This window comes from Erithacus rubecula (genome assembly GCF_903797595.1).
Source record: "Erithacus rubecula genome assembly, chromosome: 1".
Classification (NCBI taxonomy): domain Eukaryota; kingdom Metazoa; phylum Chordata; class Aves; order Passeriformes; family Muscicapidae; genus Erithacus; species Erithacus rubecula.
In genome coordinates this window covers 107,875,263-107,898,684 of record NC_136658.1, presented here as the reverse complement: position 1 = coordinate 107,898,684, position 23,422 = coordinate 107,875,263, and the positions used below count along the sequence as shown (strand labels likewise).

General features: G+C 43.0%; 1 protein-coding gene across 1 annotated transcript; it reads left to right on the top strand.

Moving 5' to 3' along the window:
* On the top strand, positions 1-23,365 carry UBASH3A (ubiquitin associated and SH3 domain containing A). Its single transcript, XM_079317697.1, has 14 exons — positions 1-170; positions 3,030-3,083; positions 4,388-4,574; positions 7,402-7,600; positions 8,285-8,454; positions 9,297-9,505; positions 11,429-11,555; positions 13,626-13,725; positions 14,750-14,872; positions 15,972-16,064; positions 17,054-17,198; positions 19,135-19,241; positions 19,749-19,855; positions 21,274-23,365. The coding sequence occupies exons 1-14, from the start codon at positions 58-60 to the stop codon at positions 21,409-21,411; spliced, it is 1,872 nt and encodes a 623-aa protein (XP_079173823.1). The 5' UTR covers positions 1-57; the 3' UTR covers positions 21,412-23,365.
* Positions 23,366-23,422: the final 57 nt, after the last annotated feature.

Sequence of the window (23,422 nt, the reverse complement as noted above, 5' to 3'; positions counted from 1 at the left end):
TTGTGACTCCTTCACGCCCTGCCCGGGTTCTGGCAGCGCGGGGAGGGCAGGGAGGGGATGGCGGTGGCGGAGGCACAGCTCTATGCAAAGGTGTCCAACAAGCAGCGGGGCAGGGGCACCTCTGCCCTCCTGGAGCCCCTCCTGGCCAGAGGATTCCCAGCTCATATCGCGTGAGTAGCGTGCTCAGCTGCCTTTGCACTGGGAGGTTTATTTAAGTTCAGGTGTTTGCCATAAAATCTCCATACAGCAAGGCTTTTTGTGGACACCCAGGCAGAGTTTGCCAGGTCTTTTTGAGGTTCTGAGTTCTTTTACTCATGCTGGGAGGATTTTCCCAGGCTGAGACAATTTCTCAGCTCCAGCCTGAGCCTTTCCCAGGATAATAACTTTCAGGTAAACAGAAAGGAATTAATAAACAGAGATTAACACCTGGTGTAGACTGAGAAACAGTTTCATGTTGTACATGACAGGAGATGTTTTCTCCTATTGTCCAATGAACTACTGTCCTGTTTGAGAGTTGTGAGCCACTCTATAAATATGGATTGTTTTTTTAATAAAGTGTTTCTTTTGTTTCTCATGCCTAAGAAGTCATTGTCGTCATTACACGCGACTCTCCGTGTGCAGCGATATTTTTTTGGTCAGGAGATTGTGATGTCCCCATGCAGGGATCAGACCTGTCCTGCTCTGAATTTTATATAAAACTGTGTGCATTCCCCACACAAAAAAACCAACCTGCTCAATATCCAATATTTTAAAATACTGTGTAAATCTAAAGATGCTCATCCTCCCACACCCTGAATTTTGAGGGGCTTCTCAATGAGTTGAGAGAAGCTGACCATAGTTTGCTCTTGAAATACATCCTCTTTCATTTTTTTCTGCTTATTACTCTCATTATAAGGGCATGAAACATGGATGTAATTCCTAGCCAAAGGTTTTTTCAGGCATGGCAAAAATCTCCTGCTGGATGATGTCACTGGAAACTGTTTTTTTTTTTCTTAAGATGCCCTCTAATTCTATCAGCTGTTCTTTCTGTCTTGAATCAGGATTTTATTCCAAAAATCATGTCCTGCCTAGAAAATGTCATAGTAGAGAATGAGGCACTACTCTTGGCAACTCCAATGGATGAGAGAATAACTGGTGGCAGGTAAACAAGTTATTGCAAAAGAAAAGTGCCGGTCACTCCTCCCCAAAACATCTCTCCTGTTGGACAGGCAACTTTTGAGAAAGATTTTCCAATTTCTGGATAGCAAATAGTGACATTTTTGTTCGAACTGTTCAAAAAATAAATGTTATTATTTAAATACCAAAGAACACCTCATAAAAATATTTTAGAAAGAAGAGCAACATCTCTCTACCTTTTGGTGGAAAATAAGAGAGTGGAAGAGGTTCCATTTGTAAGAGCTGTGTTGTTTTTTTGGAACAGCTGTGGTAGAATCAATGTCAGGCTGATGGGCACAGCTCATAAGGGAACTGAGTCCCTTTCTCCCAATGATGCACAGTGGGATTTTAGCTGTGGGCTGAAAACATGGCTCATCATTTCTCTATTAATACTCTAACTTTGGTCAGCCCAAATTAATGGCTACTTTCTGATTTTTCTTCTGCTTAATGTGATGCTTTTCCAATCCCCTTCAAAACAGTTGCTGCTGAGAGAGGAGAGGAGAGGAGAGGAGAGGAGAGGAGAGGAGAGGAGAGGAGAGGAGAGGAGAGGAGAGGAGAGGAGAGGAGAGGAGAGGAGAGGAGAGGAGAGGAGAGGAGAGGAGAGGAGAGGAGAGGAGAGGAGAGGAGAGGAGAGGAGAGGAGAGGAGAGGAGAGGAGAGGAGAGGAGAGGAGAGGAGAGGAGAGGAGAGGAGAGGAGAGGAGAGGAGAGGAGAGGAGAGGAGAGGAGAGGAGAGGAGAGGAGAGGAGAGGAGAGGAGAGGAGAGGAGAGGAGAGGGAAGTTTGAGTGTAAAGCCTCCTGTTTGTCCCCATCCCTGCTAAGTCCCATTAAAGAGCCAGCAATGTTTGCATGTAAATGTTATTAACAAACCCAAGTGTAGTTTTTACACTGAAGAGAAGACAGAGGACTGGGAGGGAACATAAGGAGTCCTGCAGCTCAATGCTGATGTGTGTCACAGGGATAGATGAAGAACAAAAATGGGAGGAGGCAACACAACTCAATGTCCTCAAGAGTCAGTGGCCAGAAAGGGTGGCCTCAAAAGAGAAGGAAAGGCATCAGCAGATGCCATGAAATTCAGTAGGTTTTTTTCCAGTGTCCTGTGTCTCTACTTCCCCTTCATACTTCTTCTGAGAAGTTTGTAGGTGCATTTCAGGGGTGGAAATGGGGTTGATGAGTGCAGCTGCTGCTTGAACACTGGAATCCTTCACCCATCACCCAGTATTTAGGCACAAAGATTTGCTCATGTGAAACACACAGTTGGCTTTTTGAAAGCTCTAGTGAGAAAAGGAGATGTGAATGAAATCCTACCCCAGAGAATGGAAGGTGCATTAACAGAGAGAAACAGAGAGGTTTTAAGAGAGGTTTTGTCCCTCATCTTGGACTGAGCTGCTGGTTTGGATCTGGCTCTCTGCTGGCTGTGGGGGATCTTCAATCTGGATTTCAAACCCCAATATAAGCATGTTTGGCTTAGTTTTAATGGGTTTGGCCCTGTCATCTTGAATCAGAACCTTTTTGCTATGAACCAAGAAAACCCAGTTCTTACAGTGCTTGGATGGATGGTGTATCTTACCCCAAGGAAATTCATATGGTCAGAAAGGCTGCTGGGGAAACACCCCCAGAACACAAAGGAAGGCATTTTATGGGAAGGACAGGTTACCAATCTTCAAGGAATTAAAGACTTACAGTGAGGAAAAAAAAAAAAAAAAAAAAAAAGCTATCTGGAAGGCTTCAAGAACAATAACATTTGCCAGGAAAAGCCTTCTTGCTAAAGGTCTTGTGCTGAAAAATAGACTTGATGACCATAGTCACTAAATGCCTTTACTTTATAAAGTTTTCGTTCTGGTATTCTGAGGAACCAGCTTTATGCTTTTTCTAGGCAAAAAGCCTTGGTTGCTACTGGACAAAAGACAATAGAAGATGCAGCAAAATGGTAAGTACCTGTGATTTCTAAGGTGTGTCTTCACATTAAACCTGCCTAAAAATCCTTGTTGGTGTGCTCATCCTGTCACTGAATTTCAAGTTAGCTGCCACTACAAAATGCCAAACAAACCTGAATTTGAGATTTTTTTAAAAATTTGTGTTCAAATGAAAATATTTGTATTTGTACTTATCTTGGGACATAAGGTACCTTGCAGAAGGTCCAGGTAAATCAATAACAAGCAGATAATTCAACTTTTAACAGAGTCAGTTCACAGGACCGGCTGATCTGGTCAGAAAATCCTCCTCAGCTTCAAGCCTCCTAAGAGAAAGGAGCAAGGAAACAGGGAAAATTTTTGTAAACTCATGGCTGGACTCACAAACACGTGCAGAAACAACAGCTGAAAGGGAAGAGAAAGGCCCAGCACAGAGTAAGGTGAAAGGCTAATGGTCAGAGGAAGGTATTATTGCAATTAAAATAATTTCTCAGTTTTGAATGCCACAAAGTTTTCTTCTCTCTACCAAGACTCTGTAGCTGCTGATAACTGGTTTTTTGTTTTTTTGTTGTTGTTGTTTTACTTCACTTTCACATTAAATACAGTCTTTACTTGCACTTTCTTTGGGGTTTTGTTTTGCCTTTTTTTCTTTTATTTCCCTTGGTTCAGTTGCTTTTTTTCTTTTTTCATCTTTTCTTTGTTGAAAAGCCAGGGGAAGAATTTGAGAATGGCATGTTCTTTCCAAATAATTTTTTTCAGGGATGCTGCCACACTTCCCACCAACCATTTCCAGTCCAACAGCAGCAAAGACAAACATATAGCATGTGAAAGACATGGTGAACGATTTCATCACATGGCATATGAGTTTCTTTTCCTTGTGCATTTCTTATTTGTCTTGCACGCTTTTCTTAGGGCTGAATAAAAGGCTCTTTTTGAGTATTTTTTAAAATCTTTGGCTAGATTTAATTTTCATTCATTTTCACTATTCAATATATTCCACTTATTGCCTTTTTCTTCTTTGAGTCCTTTGTTTCCAGTTATGAAAAAGGGAAAAAAAACCTTAGCAAGGTTTTTTTTGTTTTCTTTTATTTTCAGATACTGATAGAAGTAAAGGCACATGATAAAATGCAAAGTACTAAAAATAAATGAGCAGAAAAAAAATTTCTCCATTAATTAGTGCTGCAGAGAGAAAAATGAGCTTTCACTTCAGCTTTTAATTTGAAAGAAAACAATTAAACTGTGATGTCTGCTCCAGAGGCTTTCAGCCACAGGAAACAAGAGGCGCACACACTCACTCTGGGCGCTATGCTCTGGATTTCAGGCTGCATTCCCACTGCAATGACCCCTCCCTGGATGACCCAATTCCTCAGGAATATGCCCTGTACCTGTGCCCCACTGGCCGCCTGCACAGCTGCCTGCAGGAGTTCTGGAGGGAGAGCAAGCGCCAGTGCGGCAAGAACAGAGCGCACGAGGTTTTCCCGCACGTCACCCTCTGCGACTTCTTCCCGGTGAGGCAGGGGCACTGCAAGGGTTGGGTTTCAGCTGGGTGATACCTGGGGAAACTGGGCCACCTGCTGTTGTCTGACACCTGAACTTGATGGTGATCAAATGACATGACCCAGGTCCAGGCACGGTGCTCAGTGTCTGAGTGATGCTCAGTGTCTGAATGATGCTCAATGTCCGAGTGATGCTCAATGTCTGAGTTATGATTAATTGTCTGAGTGATGCTCAGTGTCTGAGTGATGCTCAGTGTCTGAATGATGCTCAATGTCCGAGTGATGCTCAATGTCTGAGTTATGATTAATTGTCTGAGTGATGCTCAGTGTCTGAGTGATGCTCAGTGTCTGAATGATGCTCAATGTCCGAGTGATGCTCAATGTCTGAGTTATGATTAATTGTCTGAGTGATGCTCAGTGTCTGAGTGATGATTATTTGAGTGATACTTAATGTTTGACTGATGCTCAGTGTCTGAGTGATGATCAATATCTGAGTGATGCTCAATGCCTGAGTGATGGCTCAATGTCTGACTGATGCTCAATGTCTGAGTGATGATTATTTGAGTGATGCTTAATGTTTGAGTGATGCTCAATGCCTGAGTGATGCTCAATATCTGAGTGATGCTCAGTGTCTAAGTGATGGCTCAATGTCTAAGTGATGGTTGATGTTTGAGTGATGCTCAATGCCTGAGTGATGGCTCAATGTCTGACTGATGCTCAGTGTCTGAGTGATGATTAATGTCTGAGTGATGATGAGTGTTTGAGTGATGATTATTTGAGTGATACTTAATATTTGAGTGATGCTCAGTGTCTGAGTGATACTAAATGTTTGACTGATGCTCAGTGTCTGAGTGATGCTCAGTGTCTGAGTGATACTAAATGTTTGAGTGATCCTCAATGTCTGACTGATGCTCAGTGTCTGAGTGATGATTAATGTCTGAGTGATGCTCAGTGTTTGAGTGATGATTATTTGAGTGATACTTAATGTTTGAGTGATGCTCAGTGTCTGAGTGATACTAAATGTCTGGGTGATGCTCAATGCCTGAGTAAAGCTCAATGCCTGAGTGATTGTTGGAACCCTGGAAACTGAGAGTTCTGAACTTTATGTGCTGTCAGGCACTGACCCCCAGGAAAACACTGCTTTTGACCTAAGGCCATGGAGAAGGCTTCCAAAATTGAGTGCTAGAACTAGAATCACTGGTGTGTAGCTTGAATAGAAGTGTAGTGTCACATGGTGGAAATTTTGGAATCTGATGTTTTAGAATATAGTAATATGTAGAAGGCAAGATGGAGGTTTGGGGGCAGAGGTTTGTCCTTCTTCTTCACCTTCCTCTTCATGGGTCTAGGTAGGATCTTGTTTAATTGGACAGAAAATGCCACAATGCAGGTCACAGGTGGTTCGTTACTGGGTCAAAAGTAAAAATAATTTAGGTGTTAGTTCTTAATTTTAGTTAGTTTAGGTTTAAAAGACTTTGTAGAGAGAGAGACACACACATCACCATTTCACCATTTTTAGCTTGTTAGCCAGAAGTGCTGTAGCCCTCACTGTAACATAGATAAGAATTAATAAACATCTGAGTCCAAACACAAAATTCCATCTCTCGAGCTTTTAATCCCAACTCTGGCAGAGAAGAAAAAAGAAGATAAAAGTGATATATAGTGATGCCCTGTGTGAGAATCAAACTCACAACCTTCAAATTACGAGACTAAGTGATCATTAGTGTCTGAGTGATGATTACTGTTTGAGTGATGATTAATGCCTGAGTGATGCTCAGAATCTGAATGACAGTCAGTGTCTGAGTGGGTTTTTCAGGGTAGCTGATCCATCTAGAGCAGCCCTGTGCAGTGCAGCTGCTGTCAGGCTCCACATGCCCACTGCTGCCTGGATTTAGGATGATAAACCTTCCCAGGCAGGGCAGCAGTGGAGCAGGGACAGGGTTATCTCAGGGTGCAGACAGCTTTGGTATAAGCCTGTGGGAATCTCAGGATAAGCTCTGCCTTCCCTAGAGAGCCCCATCAGCAGGTCACTGCTATGGTGGCCTGCCCCAGATTTTACTGCTTTTATTGAAACTGAAGATTTTGTGAAATCTTTTGTGAAGTACAGCACTGGACTGGACTGGAAAAACTCTGGAGCCTCCTGGAATCCAGTTTTAGCACATTGATGGTGCAACACATGAACATCAGCTGTATCTGGGATGTGCTGAAACAGGCTTGGACTAGAGCAGCTGGACAAAAATTACTTTGTTTATCATACTTTTATGTTAAACCATCAAGTGCTTGCTTCCCCCTAAGAGTGCCAAAAAGTAGAGACAGTGAAAATAAGATTATTTTGTTGCAAAATACTGAGTGGTGCTCTGTGACCATTAAACATAATTATACAGAACAAAAATTATTAATTACTAATGAATGCCATGCTCTTGGGAGACATAAAGTTTTAAAAGCCTGTCTGGAAGAGACATTGTAACCCTCACCTTGCACATCTCAGTAAAGGATGTAGAATAACAATAATGCAAATTCCTACTTAGAATTGAAGAGGGAAATCATGATCCCTGTTTCATTTCAGACTGGTTACTGCACACCTGACAGATAATATTTAAATATTTTGACTTTTTCTTACCCAGGCTAGATACACCTTGGGTTAAAGGCTCCATCTCCTGTTATAGAATGAGGACACTGTGCTGATCCAGCTGCCAAATACTGCTGGATTTAATGCCCAGGATTTCAGGCAAACTCCTAGGTATTTTGTGTTTCTCAGGAAGTTTGTAGCCCCACAGTTTTATGCCAGTGCTGTATGACAGAACTGCTGGGCAAAGCTTGCTCCTCCTCTGTTTTCTTTCAGTGTGAAGACCAGAAAGTGGAATTATTATATGACATCTTAAAGCGAGTCGGTGACAGCTTTTCCCAGAGCTTTCCAGCTTCCATTTCCCTAACACTACATGCATCTCCCAGCTACCTTGGCTTCTTCATTGATGACAGCCAGGCAAAGATCCTCAAAGAATTTGCTCTGGCATTCTCATCAGAGGCTTCAGCCCTGGCAGGTAGGACCAGCACCAGAGGAAAAAGGGTGGGTTGTTGCACAAATGAGTGGCCACAAACATTCCCTGTGTCTCCAGGGGAGCTTAGATGATATTTTCCTGCCAGCAAACAGCCTCTTCTCCTACAGATTTGCAAGGAGAGTAGCCAGAGGAGCATATTTTAGTCTTTGAAGACACAGCATTTTTGCCTAGAAGCTGAAATGATGGTGTATGCAACTTGGCAGGTGATTGCTCAGGATGTCCAAAATGGGCAGATCCCATCATCTCCCCAGATCTCCACCCTCCTGGTGCTGTGGCCCAGCTGGATAGCCTGGCTGCATCCCTAGGAATAGAGCCTAATACCTTTTCCAAGGGAAACTGCATCACCAGGGAGATTGAAGGGGCACAGCCCCACCACAACTTTGTCTGGGAGAAATGAGTTCAATACACCTCAGGCTGGGAGAGGAAATTAAACCATGATCATGTCTTTTCCTCACAGACGAAGCCAGGAAGCAAATCCAGCCCACATTTGTGGATGATTTTGGTGTGATTAAGACCATGACACCCTTCAAAACCATTATTCAGTAGATATACTCTACCATTAGTTATTATGATATTTCCTGCATCATGCAAATTGTGTAGGATAAAACAAGAGGAGCTTTAAACAACCTTTGTTTCTATGTTGTGATGTGGCTGTTTCCTCCCTAGACTGCCACGTGAAGCCATCCTTGAAGCAGTTCCACCTTACCTTGGCTCACAGGTTTTATCCTCACCATCAGAAGACTCTGGAGCAATTGGCCAAATGCATTAACCCAGGGGAGCCCTGCCAGTGGGTGGCTGCTCTCTATTCACGGGACATGCGCTTTGTGCATTACCAGGTACTGCAACCTGGTTTATTCCATCTCCTGAGCTTTAATTTTCTTTGCTACAGTCATCTTACCTTTTCCATCCTTAAGAAATTCTCTGCCTGCTCAGCACAGGGTTTCAAAGAGTATGGTTATTTCCAGTGCCATTTTGGGGTGGAAAACTGCACTCCTGACTCACTAGATAATACCTTTATTTTGGTAGGTTGCTTGACCTGCATGTCTCAAAATCTATTTCCAAACCCCAGTGGAAAAAGACCTAATCTTATCAGGACATGAGAAAATAAGAGACATGAAATCACAACCCTTTAATATTTTCTAGGATTTGTCAGTTTGCAGTTTTCCAGTAAATTCCCTTCAGCAAAATTAGTTTTCTTGATTGTTCCAGCCATGATGAAAACTGCAGCTGTGAGCAGGGGTCAGTTCTCACCGATTATTTTCTGCTTAGCAGACTCTGAGTTGAAACCAGTGGATATTCTTTCAGTTCTCATTTCCAAATTTAAATTTTGGAATGTTTGACAGGTTTTTGTCAGATCAGTCACTCTAAGACTCATATTGGATTTTAGCCACACTCAGGAGAGCTGCAAACAACCACAAAAATAGGTCAGATCTATGTTTGTTTTCAAGTAAGTCTGCACCAGTTGCAAGGAGAAAAGAGTATTTTTGTGAAAACCAAGTGCCTGTTTTTACACATACTCTAAGTGTGATAGTGTCTTGCTTTTCCTGTGCCAAAGTGCCACTAAAGAGGAGGTTCAGAGTGGAAAGCAGAGCTGGCTCTGTGTCCAGGAGAGGCAAACAACCACGCCCTGAGCAGCAGCAGCACAGGGAGCTTCTGACCCTGCTGTGTGTCCCCACAGAGGCTCAGGGCCCTGTTCCAGTACAAACCCCAGAACATTGATGAGCTCCTGATCAACGTTGGGGACCTGATCTACGTGGACCCAGGGCAGCAGAGTGACGTGAGCGAGGGCTGGGTGATCGGCACCTCGCACCGCACGGGCTGCAGGGGCTTCCTGCCCGAAAACTACACCGAGAGAGCCCACGAGGCAGACACCTGGGTCAGGCACAGGTACCTGCAGCCTCCAGCCCTTCCCTCCCCTCCCCTCCCCTTCCCTGAAACTTCCCTTCCCTGAAACTTCCCTTCCCTGAAACTTCCCTTCCCTTCCCTGAAACTTCCCTGAAATTTCCCTTCCCTGAAACTTCCCTTCCCCCTGCTATAAAGGCAGGACACTACACTGACCTTGGTGATTTTATGCAGAAAGAAAATCTGACCCGATTGTTCGGGAACTAAAAAGTTTAATACTAGAAAACAACAAACAGCAAGCCAAACAGTTTGTGTGGGTGATTCAAACGCCCCTTTAGGGTTCCCTTGGAATTTTATCTCCTAGATAAGGAATCCTTCCTTAGGATGACTTGTGCTAGAGAAATGTTCAACGCCCTGTAGACCCCTGTGTTACCTTTTAGAGTTTTAATTGGTCTTTATTTCTTCTAAGTAATTGCTCAGTTCTTTACCTAAAACCTTAAAGTAATTAGATGGGTTTCAACTTGTAACTTTATTGGTCAATTTTCAAGCCACCTCAACCCTATAAAACCCCTTTGATATTCCATGTACTCGGATTTGCTGTTGGACCCCTTCATAGAAATAGTCACCTACAGAATTTCTGTGCAGCATTCCCAGATTTCTTTCTCTTGCTGGCTAAGAGAGTGCTGCAAGCAGATAAAATCACAAAAGAGCTGATGGCCTAAGCCTAGGCCTTGCTTGCATTGAAGCTCTCTGTAGCCAATTTCTGCCTTGAAGCAGCCATGAGTTCTATTCAGAGGGCTTGCTGTGGCAGCCTGGGGCAGCTACAAGTTTGTACTGAATAAACCAGGAAAGATGCTACAGGGAGGCTTGGTCCATGCACGAGGGCAAATGGCCAAAAGCAGGTGTTAGGGCATGGCAGGGGTATTTATAAACTTGGAGAGGGGAGGAATTAGGGTGGGGTTTAGGGAGGTTATCCAATAGGGAAGGGCAATTAGGAATATTGAAATAATTGCAGCAAAAAGGAACCAATGATAACAAGAGAAGCAGAGAACTTTCTGGCAATGATCAACTGAATTGAACTGGAGGATTCTGGGGGTGGTTTTTTACTCACCATTACTTGAAGCTTTTTCCTACAGCCTTAAGCCATGGTCATCTTGGGTTATATTTGAATTTATCCCAGTAGGAAACTTGGGATTTCACTGGTGTGAAATCTTCCTGCTTAGTAGCTGTGGCAGCTCCTTTTAGCCAGAATTTGTGGGCAGAAGGGGAATCCTGAGGGTCTGGGTGGAATGCTGGGACATCTCCTGAGAGAAAAGAGACAGGACACACACCTGCAGAGACCCAGAGTTCATAAGTTCAGCTGCTCCAGGGATGACCCCTGCTCACTCTCCAAGAACCTGAATGCCCTAATGAATTTTGAAAGAGCACATTCAACCAGGGCAGGCTCAGCCTTCAGTCTGGTTCTCTGCTCTCTTCTTTTTTTCTCATTTTGAGGGCTTGTAAAGTTAGCTTGCAGGGAAACCACACCAAGATTGCTCCACCACCTTGGCACCACTCTTATCTCGTTGATGTGCCCTGCATCAGAAGGCACCTGGCTTCCTGCACTTCATTCTGCAGTACAGCTGATGATACTTGGAGATTAGAGCTGATTTTTCTAAGATGGGAAACTTTGGTGCATTTCTTGATGTTTCAGAGAAAGGGAGGAGGCCAGGTAGTATTTCCTGCTTGAAGCTCCCACTTTAGCAGGGTTACACCCAATGTACACCATCAGTTCCTAATATTTTAGCATCATTTTTATGGGGCATATTCTAAATGTGCTGAGGTTGATTGCAAGTGTGCAAAAAGTATTGAATAGAGCATGAATCCTGACTTGCTGATCCTTTAAACAACATAATGACTCAAAAGTCTCTTCTGTTTGTGTGTGCACCTGTCTGTTTGTGTGTCTGTGTGCTGCTTCTGCTTTTTCAGGGAATATGTTTTTGACACAGCTTCAAGATCCTTCACCAAAACTGAAAAGGAACCCAATGTAAAGCTGAATGGGGAAGCCCATAATCTCAAGGTGTCAAGGAATGTAACCAATGTTCCTTCTCTTCAGGTAATTATTTTTTTCATCTCTTACCTTTGCCGCATCCTTTATTAGATATGCTATTAAATAAATAAATAAATAAATAAAAATATTAAATAAATAAACAAATAATAAATAATAAGTTTAGTAAATTTAGTAGTAAATCTTCCTTTCCCTCTCTCATATTTTCATGTTTTGCTGTACATTTGTACACACTGTTTTATTTATGTTGTACATTTATATAAACATATACACTCAAACTGTATTTTAAAATATCTCATAGGGTTTTTTTGTAATGTGTATGATGTATATCACACTTGTCTTTCATAATAGCACAACACAAGAGTTTTCTGATCAGGTTTCTCTGAGCACAGCCTCAGTGGGTATGGAGACAGGTGAGACAGTCTCAACCTCCCCTGACTTCCACGTGGCTTCAGGCAGAGTAACTAAATCTGAATTAGGCTCACTGTTCACGTCTGCTCTTATTTCCATATTCCATGGATGTCATCTTGAAGGCTTCCATGGCCTTAGATCACATTTAAATGTTCCATTTTCTTCTTTATTTTTAGATATGTAGCTAGTGCAGGTGACTGCACAGAACAGCTAGCTGGAGTAGGTAACAGCACTGGTAGGATCACATTTTTCACCCAGATTCAAAATCAACAGGTATCAATTTTTCCCATGGTCTTCTGGTAGGAAAAGCAGAACAAATAAGGACTCTGATTTTTTTCTACAGCACTTTTGCACCTGCATTGCCTTTTTGTCTCAGTCAGAGACGTTAAAGTGGATTTTTAGCCCAGACATGGCTCAGAAACCCCTTCAGCTTGCTGGCCCCACAGGCTCTCCTCCTGCTGTGCTGGGTAATAACCCTGGGCTGGTTTGTGCTAACATCAGAGAAACTGAGGGCACCTGGAGGGAACTTCCACCCTGGGGCCTCCAGGACACCACGTAAGAACTTTCTGAACAGGTCACACGTCCTTCCTCTGGCTCTTGGCCTCTCTTATCCAGGTCACATCTGTGGCAGGGCCAAGGCTTGGCCTGAGAAATGTGTTTTGCAGATGGGCACATCTCCAGGCTAGAGTTCCTCTGGCCTTTGGGTTCCTCTCAAGGAGAAGAGCAAGAGCACAAAACTTTGGGTTTATACTCTGATCTTGTGGCAGTTGATGGGTGTTTCATGGCAGAAGTGCAAGTATTTAACAGAATGCATGAATATCAACCTCAAACCACTTCTTAAGAGTTCCCTTCTCTGTTGCTGAAGATGCGGACCACTCAGCTCAGTGCTGCAGCAGTAACACTGTCTTAAAAATTTTAAAACCTTTGACCTGTTTCTCCTTATCTTCTTCTAATTTGTATTTAATGTGCATTGTATACTAACATCAAATTACTTCAAACTTATTTGTAATTCCATGCAATCTAAGTTAAAAAGTGGCCTTGTAGGAGATCTGGGTATACTGTTGATTTGGTCACACAGTTATGAAAATGTAGAAATGGTATTTTCAGTAGAAAAAGAGGGGAGACTTGGTGTTAGTCCTGGTGTAGAGAAGGGCATTGCCAGTCAGAACTTAGCCAATTTTCTGGGTTTTGTTTATCTCAACCATATGATATAAATTAAAGTTATGATTCCTTCCCACACTGAAATGAAAAGATCTGTTACCAGCACTGTGTTTCATGAGTGCTAACACAGAATTAGAAGCTGCAACCCATGAGAGTCAGGGATGTGAGACAGGACAAGAGGAAGTGGCCTTAAACCACACCAGGGGAGGTTTAGGATGGATATCAGGAAGAATTTTTCCACTGAAAGGATGGCCAAGCATTGAATAGACTTCCCAGGGAGGTGTTGAATCATCAAAGTGTAGAAGAATCAACTGGATGTGGCACTCAGGCTGAGTTGACAATGTGCTGATCAGCCAAAGGTTGGACTCAATAACCCAAAAGGTCTTTCCAACATTAATGATTTTATGATTTTCTTTTCCTTTAGTGAAGAACCAGTCAGGTTTATCACTGTCCTAAGGACAGGCATCTATTATACTGTCTGTTGTGCAGGATCCAGACTTTTCCTGCAGGTTATAGATAATATCCTCTGCTACTCCCTTTTCCCAGAACGCTGCCCTGCGGAGAGGGGTGCTGGTGATGAGCCACGGGGAAAGTGTGGATCAGGTCTTTGGCAAATCTTGGCTGCAACAGTGCCTGACTGCAGATGGTGAGTGAGGTAATGGGAGGATCTTCAAAAAGCAGGGCCAAACCCAATTCACCCCAGTAATGGGTAGGAGAGATTCAATCTGTGGGTGAATATCAACACTGGCACAAAGGAGTGATAACAGTGCAAGTCAGGCATTGCTTTGACCTGCACATAACCAGGTCACAATGTTCTAAAGTCCCTCTGCATAAATTCTGCAGGTAAACAAAGCTCTTGTGCTGCTGATAGAAGTGAATGTCATTGGTACATGAACAAATCACAGGAGCACACTCATCACCTCTCGTTATGCAAGGTGGTGATTGTCAGACCCCTGCACCTTTCTGAGTCAGAATCATTGTTTCTTGATCATCTTGATCACACTATGTCACTACAACCTGAGGAATCTGTGGTGGAAATGAAATGTCAGCACTGACCTAAATTAAAATCTGAATTTCCTCTCTCTCTCTCTCTCAGGGAAAAAAAAAAAAAAAAAAAAAAAAAAAAAAAAGGTGTTTTCAGGTGAAGAAAACAGACCCAAAACAGGGAAATGTGTGTCAGGAGGAAGGAAGGAAGGATGCTGAAAGTCTGCCATGCTTTGCTGGAGATTCCCCATGTTTAGTGCATGCAATTCACACCAGATAAGGGGAGTGATACCAGATAAGGGGAGATAAAGGGAGCTGCATAATCAATGCATTGGCTTCATTTTGATTCAGTGGAGATGGTTTTTTTCAGTCACTTTGGCAACTGTAAATTAATATAGATAGGGAGTGAATTTTTGTTTCTTTTGAGTCCTACAAAGACAAATTCTCCTGATTTCCTGTTCTTTCCTCCTCCCCATTTGCTCCTTCTTGTAGAGCTTGAAGAACAGGGACTATTCTGTTGGGACAGATGATTTCCCAAGTCAGTGTTGTGACCTTAAAACACGACCTCTTTAAGGTAACAGCACTGGCTGTTTTTCATCAGTGAGACACTGACCCTGTCTGTAAAATAAACATAACACAGCTGCTGCCTCCTTTGTGCCACAGCAAAATGTCCTGCCTTGTTTCAGGGAAATACTCCAGAGCAGATCTGAACTTCCCCTCCTTCCTGCCAAGGCGGAGAGACAGCATGAAGCAGTTTGAAAATGATCCTTCTTTATCTTGCTGTGGTATTTTCCAGTCAAGGCTTATAGGTAAGCTGGATATTATCCTCCTGCAAATGTAAGGGTTTGGGAAGCAGGCTGTCATCATCTGCCAAAGCTCATGCTGACTTTGCAGCAGAAAAACTTCCTACCAGCACTCACTGTGGCCACAATTCTCTGTGTGGGCAACCACTGCAAGGTCTTAAATAGAGAACACAGCTGGTTACTTGTCTTTGAGACCCCCCTCTGCCAGTTCCTGGCAGAGAAAGTTAAAAGGAAGAAGCCAGAACACCACCTGTGCCCTGCTGCTTGTCTGCAAGGGATGAATGTTTAATGCAGCTGTCCTGAGTGGACAGTGAGGAGTGAAGGGGCTGGCCAGAGGAAGCAGCTCCATGGTCAGCAGAGTGGTCACCTCGCTGCAGGAGGATGGGTGTGGGTTAGGCTGGCTCCATTCACTCACTAGATGAAGTAGTTTGTGCTCCCTGAGCAAGATCCATGACTGTGACAGTGCTGGTCTGCTGTGGTGCCTCAGATATATGGAGATGTTGGAGTCAGTGAGCCAGGAGTCTCTCTGAATTCTTCAGAGAGAAATCTGAGTGCAGGGATTGAATTAAAGCCTTTGGGTGAAGTATATTAAACCACTCACACATAAAGTAGAGATGTAAGTTTAAGTTTTAGGATAACGAAGTGAGTCAGTAACTGAGTTTTAGAATGAGCTTTGGTGCTTTTAGTAAGCAAAAGGTTTCAGATGCCAAAGTAGTAGTAGAGTTTGAGACTGATGTGCTTCTGCAATAAATAGCTTTTAGCAATTATTAGCTGCTTTGCTCTTTTAAGAAGATAACCCACCAAGTTGGTGCCCAGAGCACTGGGGGTCTAAACTCACATGGAGACAGCCAAATGCCTAACTGCCGTTTTCAGATTTGGGGTGTATTTTCTATAATTATCTTTCCAACACTCATTTTAGAATTGATCTTTCCACCAGAATGAGCTTTCTAATGAGCTCAATCAGCAAATAGTGTGAAAAAAAATGATTTGGAAGGAACTGTGAGTGTATCCCATGTTGATGAAACTGCTAAGCTCTGAGCTGGTTTTGTGCACAAAGTGTTTTGCAGTCGTTTCTCATCTGTCACCCTTTGCTGTTGCCATCCAGGGGAAGCTCTGCTGGAGCAGGAGGTGACAGTCAGCCAGGTGTACTCGTCCCCTGCCCTGCGCTGCGTGCAGACAGCTCAGCACGTCCTGCAGGGTAAGGACCAAACCTGCCAGCTGCTTCTGCCACGCTGGCAACAGCTTCACCAAACCTCTGTGAAGCCTCTGACATGAGCAATTAGGAAGATGCACGACTTTGTGGTTGGCTGTGGTTTTCTGTAGGCAGGGAAGGCAAGGTGGTTTTGACTGCTGGTAGTGCAGGCAGCACAAACCTGCTGGTGTGTGACAGTCTGTGGGATATGAGCACACACACACTGGTCCTTGAGAGCTAAAATGGAACCTAATGTTATGCAAAATAATATTATGAGGTGTTTCGTATCTGCTTGAATTCAACATCAGTAGCTGTTCATCAAATCACCATTGCCACCTCTTCCAGAAAATATTTTGACCCAAGCATCAGATGTTCCCAGAGCTCTGAAGGATCTGAATCAGGGAAGACTGTTTCCATGCTTCCTTTGCAAGCCAAACTATTTTAATCCTTCATGTTGCACAACATTTTTCTGTTCCTTTCCTCTCCCTCTCTTCTTTTTTCATCTCCTGTCCCTTTCAGCAAGTTCACAGTTCAGTGCCATGTTTACATCAGAATGCATTCACTGGTACTCAGTAACCTCTCTTGAGAATACTAAAAAAATATTTCTTTTGACAAGAAAATTACATTTCTACTACTAGACAATTTGGACAATTTACTGCCCCACTGAGGAGCACTGAGCAAAATTCTATATAAAAATGCTAAAAACATTTCCTGTCTGAAGTTTATTCAGATTGCAACATTGCAAAATTGAGTTTTTTCCTTCTAGCAGAGCATCACAAGAGAGCTTCAAAAATAGGATTATGATAATGATGATAATAATTTGCAGTCCCTTTTTTAACAAGAATATAATGGTGGCATCCTTTAATCAATTGATTGTTAATAAGTAATTCATTTTCATTAATGAAAGTACAACAGCAAACAAGGCAGAATGTATAGCCTGAATATAGCATTTTTGAGAGTACCTTTCTCCTAAGACCTATTTCTTGTTCTTGCAGGGCTTAAATTAAATCCAAAAGTCAGAATCAGGGTGGAACCAGGACTGTTTGAATGGACCAAGTGGGAAGCAAGCAGAGCAATCCCCAACTTCATGACTGTGGCAGAACTGGTGGAGGCATCTTATGACATAGATACAAGCTATAGGTGTGTCTGGCTGATAAAGCTGGGGGGTTTTTCTCTGAGTTATCTTGTCCTTTTATGTGTCATGAATCATAACAAGCACTGCAAAGATGGGGTGATTCAGATCAAATTCAGATCAAAATAGGATATAAAAATAAGATATGTTGTCACCAGCACCTGGCTGCATTAGCACAAATGTCTTGTGTGTGGGACCAGCCCTCTTCTGGTGTTGCCTTGGCATTATGGGCATTATGTCAGGTGCTTTGCTTTTACCTTTGGTTCATGTGAAAAACACTTTAGAAATGTGAAGAATAACCTGATTTTCAGTGACAAAGAAATGTGACATTATATAAGGTAAACCAGCCCTTGGCTGAGAGCCTGCAGGGCAGCACCAAGAGGTTTTGGGGACAGGCAAGATAAGAGCATTTCACTTTAATTGATGTTTCTGGCATTGTTTTAAGTTGCTCAAAGATGAATACTGTGCTCAGCAAGGACTTTTTTGGAGCCTTCATAACTTGGTGGGGTGAGGGTTGATGTCTTTTCTAAGCACTTGCAAACCACAGCCTGGCAGGAAATGATAAACCTCCAATTCAATCTAGCTGCTCATATTCTTCACAAACCAGGCTGCTCAGTGTTTGCAATGCACAGCCAGATCCAGGAAATTACTCAGTTATATCTGGGATTTCCCACCTATTCAAGAAAGGGGGAAAGGAAACATCTCATTCCTAATTCATTCCTTACAGCCTAGGGTGTATCTTTCTTTGAGATTTTGCATAAAGTCTCCAAAATCCTTTTTTTGGAGCACAGGTCTTTCACACTGGTGTGTTTTTCACTAACAGACTGTAATCTCTAGGGTTTTTTTGGTACAAAATCACTTGTCTCAAAAGAAACTGTACAAATGCACAGCAGTGGGAGGTTCAGAGGGGAATCTCTAAGGCAATGTTAACTACAGCGTTTAGGCTTTTCACAGCTCAAAAATAGGGCGAATGAACTGTAAACTTGCATATAGAATGCCATTTTCTTCCCATCACTTGCAGGGTTAAAAAAAAAAATAAATCCTTGGGTGCAGGGTGTTATGAATGAGTGTTTGAGATCACTTGAAGAATCACCAGCAAAGGGTATCATAAAACCAGATATAATATTAAGCATCAGCACAACAAAATTCATTGGCAAGGTTCACTCTGCTACTGAGCTGGTTGGGCAGTAGGGTCTGGTTTTACCAAATGCAACCACTGCAAATTTTGTCCATCAGAAAAGCCCCACTAGAGCTCTGAGGTGTTCTCTGAGGATTCACAGCAGTGTAAAGGTCTGGCTCAGGTTTTTCTGGGTGCCTGAAAAGCCCTGGTGTATAAAAGAAAGAATAATGCCTGGTCTCAGCAGAAGTGCTCAGATGCTTTGTGAATATTGTGATTACTATCCTTGGAAACAGCATTTTTTTAAAAAAGATATTTCTAGCAGTGAAACTCTTTACTACCCATTTGACCAGCAATGCAGATAAGCCTTGTTCATTGCAGATTTTTATTTACTTGGTTTATTGAGGACATTAATGGTGAGGTACCAAATCTTGCAAGCATCATTAGTGCCTCTCCTTTGTTTGAACTCAATCAGCATTGGAAGACCCATTCAACTCAGCAGCTCATGTCTGGGCAGTGGTCCTTGCTGGCAGAATTGCTCAAAGATTTTCTTGGGCATAAATCCTGCTTTAAATTATCTCCACTGTAAACTATAAGTTTTATTGAATCCTGCTTTTCACTGCATCTGGTGCTTTATGAGCTATGAGACTTAGCCATGAGATTTAATGGAAATTACTCAGAGAGAAACTAATGCTTCAGACAAACAGTGTGTCAGCCAAATCAGTAGATAAACCTTTTAACCAAGTGCCTTTTCTCTGGTGCAATCATTCAATGCTGCTAAGAGTGTATTCATCTAGATTAACATATATTTGTGATTTTATTGCCAGGGGTATCTTCCCACTCTCTTCCCTGGTGCCATCAGAAAGTTATGAAGACTATGTCAGCAGAAGCTCTGCAGTTATGAAACAGATCATCAGTGCCTGCCCCAGCAAAGGTAGAGGTTTCAGGTCTTTGAATATTGTCAGACACTTGCAGTAACAGGACCTGGCAGAGATTTGCCAACAGAAGCACATTTAATGTGAGCTGTTGGCACTGCACTGAGCTTAAGGTAGACTCGGTGCTTGTCCTGGGCTATACTGGAGTATATACATGCAATTTATGGGATAGAATTGAAAGAAGTAAAATAAAGCAGAGCCAGTAGAGTACTAAATTGCTAAAGTATATGCTTTCCTTGGTTTTTCTACATTGGGATGCAGCTCAGCAAAAGATAATACACTTTCCTGGAAAGCTTGTTTCTCTTTTCCTCACAAATGCCTTCTCTCAGTAGCTGGCAGATTCAACACTCCAGATTATTTTCTGCCCATCACAAGGCACTCTGCCACATTATCAGAAAGGTCTGCAAAGATGAACAGCCCCAAAGCCACCTCATCCTCCTCTGCTGCTGGGGAAGGTGGCAGTGCTGCAGCTCCCTCACCACCCTTTGCTTTTCCTGGTGTGCCAGGTGTCATCCTCATCGTGGGACACGGCTCCTCCCTGGCACCTCTCACCCGAGCACTCACAGGGCTCCCCAACACAGACAGCACAGACTTTCCCCAGAGGGTGCAGAAGGTAAGACCATTTTATTCCATCAGGGTTGTTTCACTGTATTTTTAATAAGGAACTGCTTATGCAGCAAGGTGTGTGTAACAGCATGCCAACACCAATGGCATCAGCTCTCTTGTTCCAAAGGGAATCTCACACAGTTTTAGCAAAGCACTGGAGTTAAGGAGAAAGATTTGATTCTGGGGCTTTGTATGTGTGTCCTGGTTTGAAGGACAGGTATCTGCCAATAAAGGCAGAAACCTCTCTTTGAAATGGACAATGTAAACCCCCTCCCTCCAAATTACTATAATTTTGAAATTAAGGGTCTCTCAGGCAAAGATGTGGGAATTAGGAATAACAGTTCTTTACCAGGAAAATTAAAATAGAAATGCAGTATTACAAAGAACAATCCCAAACCCTGCCAGAGTCAGAATCCAAGCTGACACCTGTCAGTCAGTCAGGGTGGTGGCACAGTCCCATTCAATGGTGGCTGCATCCTCCTGCAGTGGCAGATGTGGTTCAGCTGGAGCAGTGCTCCTGGAGAAGGTGCAGTTTTCCTCTGAAGGTCCAGGGATGATGTGGAAAAGGTCCAGTGTTCTTCTGGAATCTAGTGGAAAGAAGGTAACTTGCTGTCCAAAATCTCAGTTTTTATCTGGGTAGGAAAGGCTTGGCTCCCCCCCTGGCTGGAGCATCTCCCAGTGGGATGATGTAATTTTATCAGTCATGCACTGGGACTCAATGGCCCAGCAGCAGATGATATTTTCCAGGAGGGAGGATGGGTTGTGGAAAAGATAAAGATGATTTCCCCAGTTGGTTTTAACAGATGGCCCATTAGCAGATAATATAAAGCAGATAATATAAATAAAAAGCAGGAGATAAGGGTCTCTGCCCCACCTGGCTTCAGCAGATGGTGATAGAATACACATTGCTGGCCACATCAACACAACACAATGTGACTGGCAGATAGGTCCTTGCAGAAGGTTTTCGTCTGTAAAGTCAATGCCATGTGACACCCACAGACAAGAGGCACATTTGGAAACTTTCCCACTTGGAGTTAGTCTCCTTCCTTTTCCAAGTGGAAAAAAAACGCTTTGGGGTGACCTAATTGCAGCCTTCCAGTACCTGAAGGGAGCCTGCAAGAAAGATGGAAACTTTACAAGAGCCTGGAGTTACAGGACAAGGGGCAATTGCTCCAAACTGACAGAGAGCAGGTTTAGATGGGATACTAGGAAGGAATTCTCTACTGTGGGAGAGGGTGAGGTACAGGAACAGGTTGCCCAAGTATGAATGTGGAGTGGTGAGACAAGTTCAGCTTTCACCCCTCAGGCTTCCAGCCTGGTTTTATTTCATTTCAGAAGTAATAGAAAATCAGGGGCTGCTCTTTTCTGGAGCAAAGCCTCCCTTTCATGTCAAAACAATGACCCTGCTGGTAACTTTCTTCCCAGATCCCTTCCCTGGGCATGTGTTTCTGTGAAGAACAGAAAGAGGAGAACAAATGGCAGATGGTCAACCCACCAGTGAAGACATTAACTCATGGAGCAAACGCAGCATTTAACTGGAGAAATACTATCATGGAAGAGTAAAAGGTCATCTCTGCCTTTGCAGTTGTCAAAAAGGAGCAAAAGGCAGGTTATGGTTCATCACAGTCCAGTGATTCATCCAGAAGACACACAGAGGGTGGGAAATGCCCTCTCTGAGTTGTCAAAGCACAGAAAAACACTTCTGAGTTCAGTGTCTGGATTTCGTTTTTATTTTGATGACTGAGAAGAATGAAGTTATGAAGTGGTGTTAGAGTGAGAAATAACACTTCTGGTGGTGGTGAGGAAAGTACCTTTTAACCTTTCCTGAGCATACAAATGTTTAATAAATATGGATATAACTACCTGATTACAAATTCTACTCCAAGAGGTACTGAAGTAAACAATATTGTATTTTTAAGGCTGAACTACATCCAGCAAGAATTCACCTTTTTTTTTTTTTTTCTTCAGTCACCTGGATATTTTCAGACAACAGAAAAAACTCAACTCCTACCCAAAGAGGCAAAGAGGAGACCAGCTCTAGCTAAAGCCACTGTGTTTCCTGTTCACTCCATTTGCTCTGTGAGAGCAAATACCACACTGACTCTTTATTTACCTCTTCTACAGAGGGAGTCCATACCAGCTCCTCATCCAGCAATTCTCAAGTGATGCATATTGCAAAAGGGTCTAAATTGTTCCTTTTTGAAAGGAAATTAACTGATTGCTTTACTGTTTCTGGGACAAGAAAGATGCCCTGTGTTATTATACTGGTGACAAAACTGTGACATGATTAACTTTAACTCTTGAGGTGACACTTGCAGAACAACAGCTTTGCTTTGTGCTGATTTGTATTGAATTTACTAATGGTGATCCCCCTTCCCAGTGGGTCACCTGAAAGGTTTCTGCAGCTCTTCTGCAGGTGATATGTTTAATTAAGGGAATATGGCCCTGAAATTTTATGCACAAGCAAGGGCATGCCTTTCCACTGTCTGTTTTCCTCCTTTTCCTTTGTGATTATCAGATAACTGCCTCCAGGAATGTACAATGTTTCTTTCAATGAAAGAAAAAATGAAAATGTTTCTCTCAGAGCATGACTGAAACTGTTTTCATTTTCACTCCTCACTACTTGCTCCTGTGTGACATCTCCCTGCATGCCATTAGCCACTGGGGCATGAGAGGAGCCCATCCAACATTCCAGCTCTGGGGCTGAGAAGAGTCTGACAGGCACCTTTATCTGTGGGTGTAGAGATTTTGTTATCTCAGCTGTGCATCTGCAATGGTTCATTCTGACTTTCCAGCTCTAGTGGAGTTGCCTGAGCTCTCAGTTTTCTGACAGTGCTGCAATTTTACACTGAAAGTCAAAAGTCCCAAGGCCAAGACAGGAGCTCTTTAACAAGCAAAGGCACAGGACTCGAGCTCAGGAGATGAGTGGCTACAGCTGCAGTTCCAGAAAAAGATAAAAACACCAAATGTCACTGTAGCCTTCTTGCAATTAGGGGAAGCAGGATGCACTGCAGTGCTGAGAGAACTGTGGCTTGGCTATTTCTCCACATCCCAGCCCAGCACACACTTGCTGTCAGCCAAGAGAGGAAGGTTTGAGGGATGATTTTGCTCTGAGCTCTGAAGGTGGTGGCCAGGCTCCTCTGTGGTCAGCAGGGAGGGCAGTGACTCTCAGGTCTGGCTGAGAAAGGGCTGTATGATACAAGAAAATCAGCAAAGCCACTTAAAAGACTGGTCATCTTTAATGTATTAGTGTGTAATGGGTTAAGTGCACCACCTAACCAGTGGCTTGTTTTCATTTTCTTCTGCCTTCACTCAGAGTCAGGATTAAAACACAAAGGAAATGGATTTCTCATTCAGACGTTGTTGGTTGTTAAATCTTAAATAAAGAACAGAGAGTTCTGCAGCACTTCTAGCTACCAGCTAAAAGTGAGCAAAATGGAGGTGAATCCAGTTAGTTACAAGGTCTCTTACAGCTGAACAGTTCAATAAAGAAAGAACACCTATATTATTTATACTTTTGGCCAATAACCAAACACCTGTGACCCACAGTGCAGCACTGTCCAACCAAAAACTA

Coding starts and splice junctions, on each gene's coding strand:
- UBASH3A (XM_079317697.1), top strand. CDS start 58: ATGGCGGTGGCGGAGGCACAGCTCTATGCAAAGGTGTCCAACAAGCAG. Junction 3,084..4,387: donor ATAGAAGATGCAGCAAAATG/GTAAGTACCTGT, acceptor TCTGGATTTCAG/GCTGCATTCCCACTGCAATG. Junction 19,242..19,748: donor CAGTGCCTGCCCCAGCAAAG/GTAGAGGTTTCA, acceptor CTGGTGTGCCAG/GTGTCATCCTCATCGTGGGA.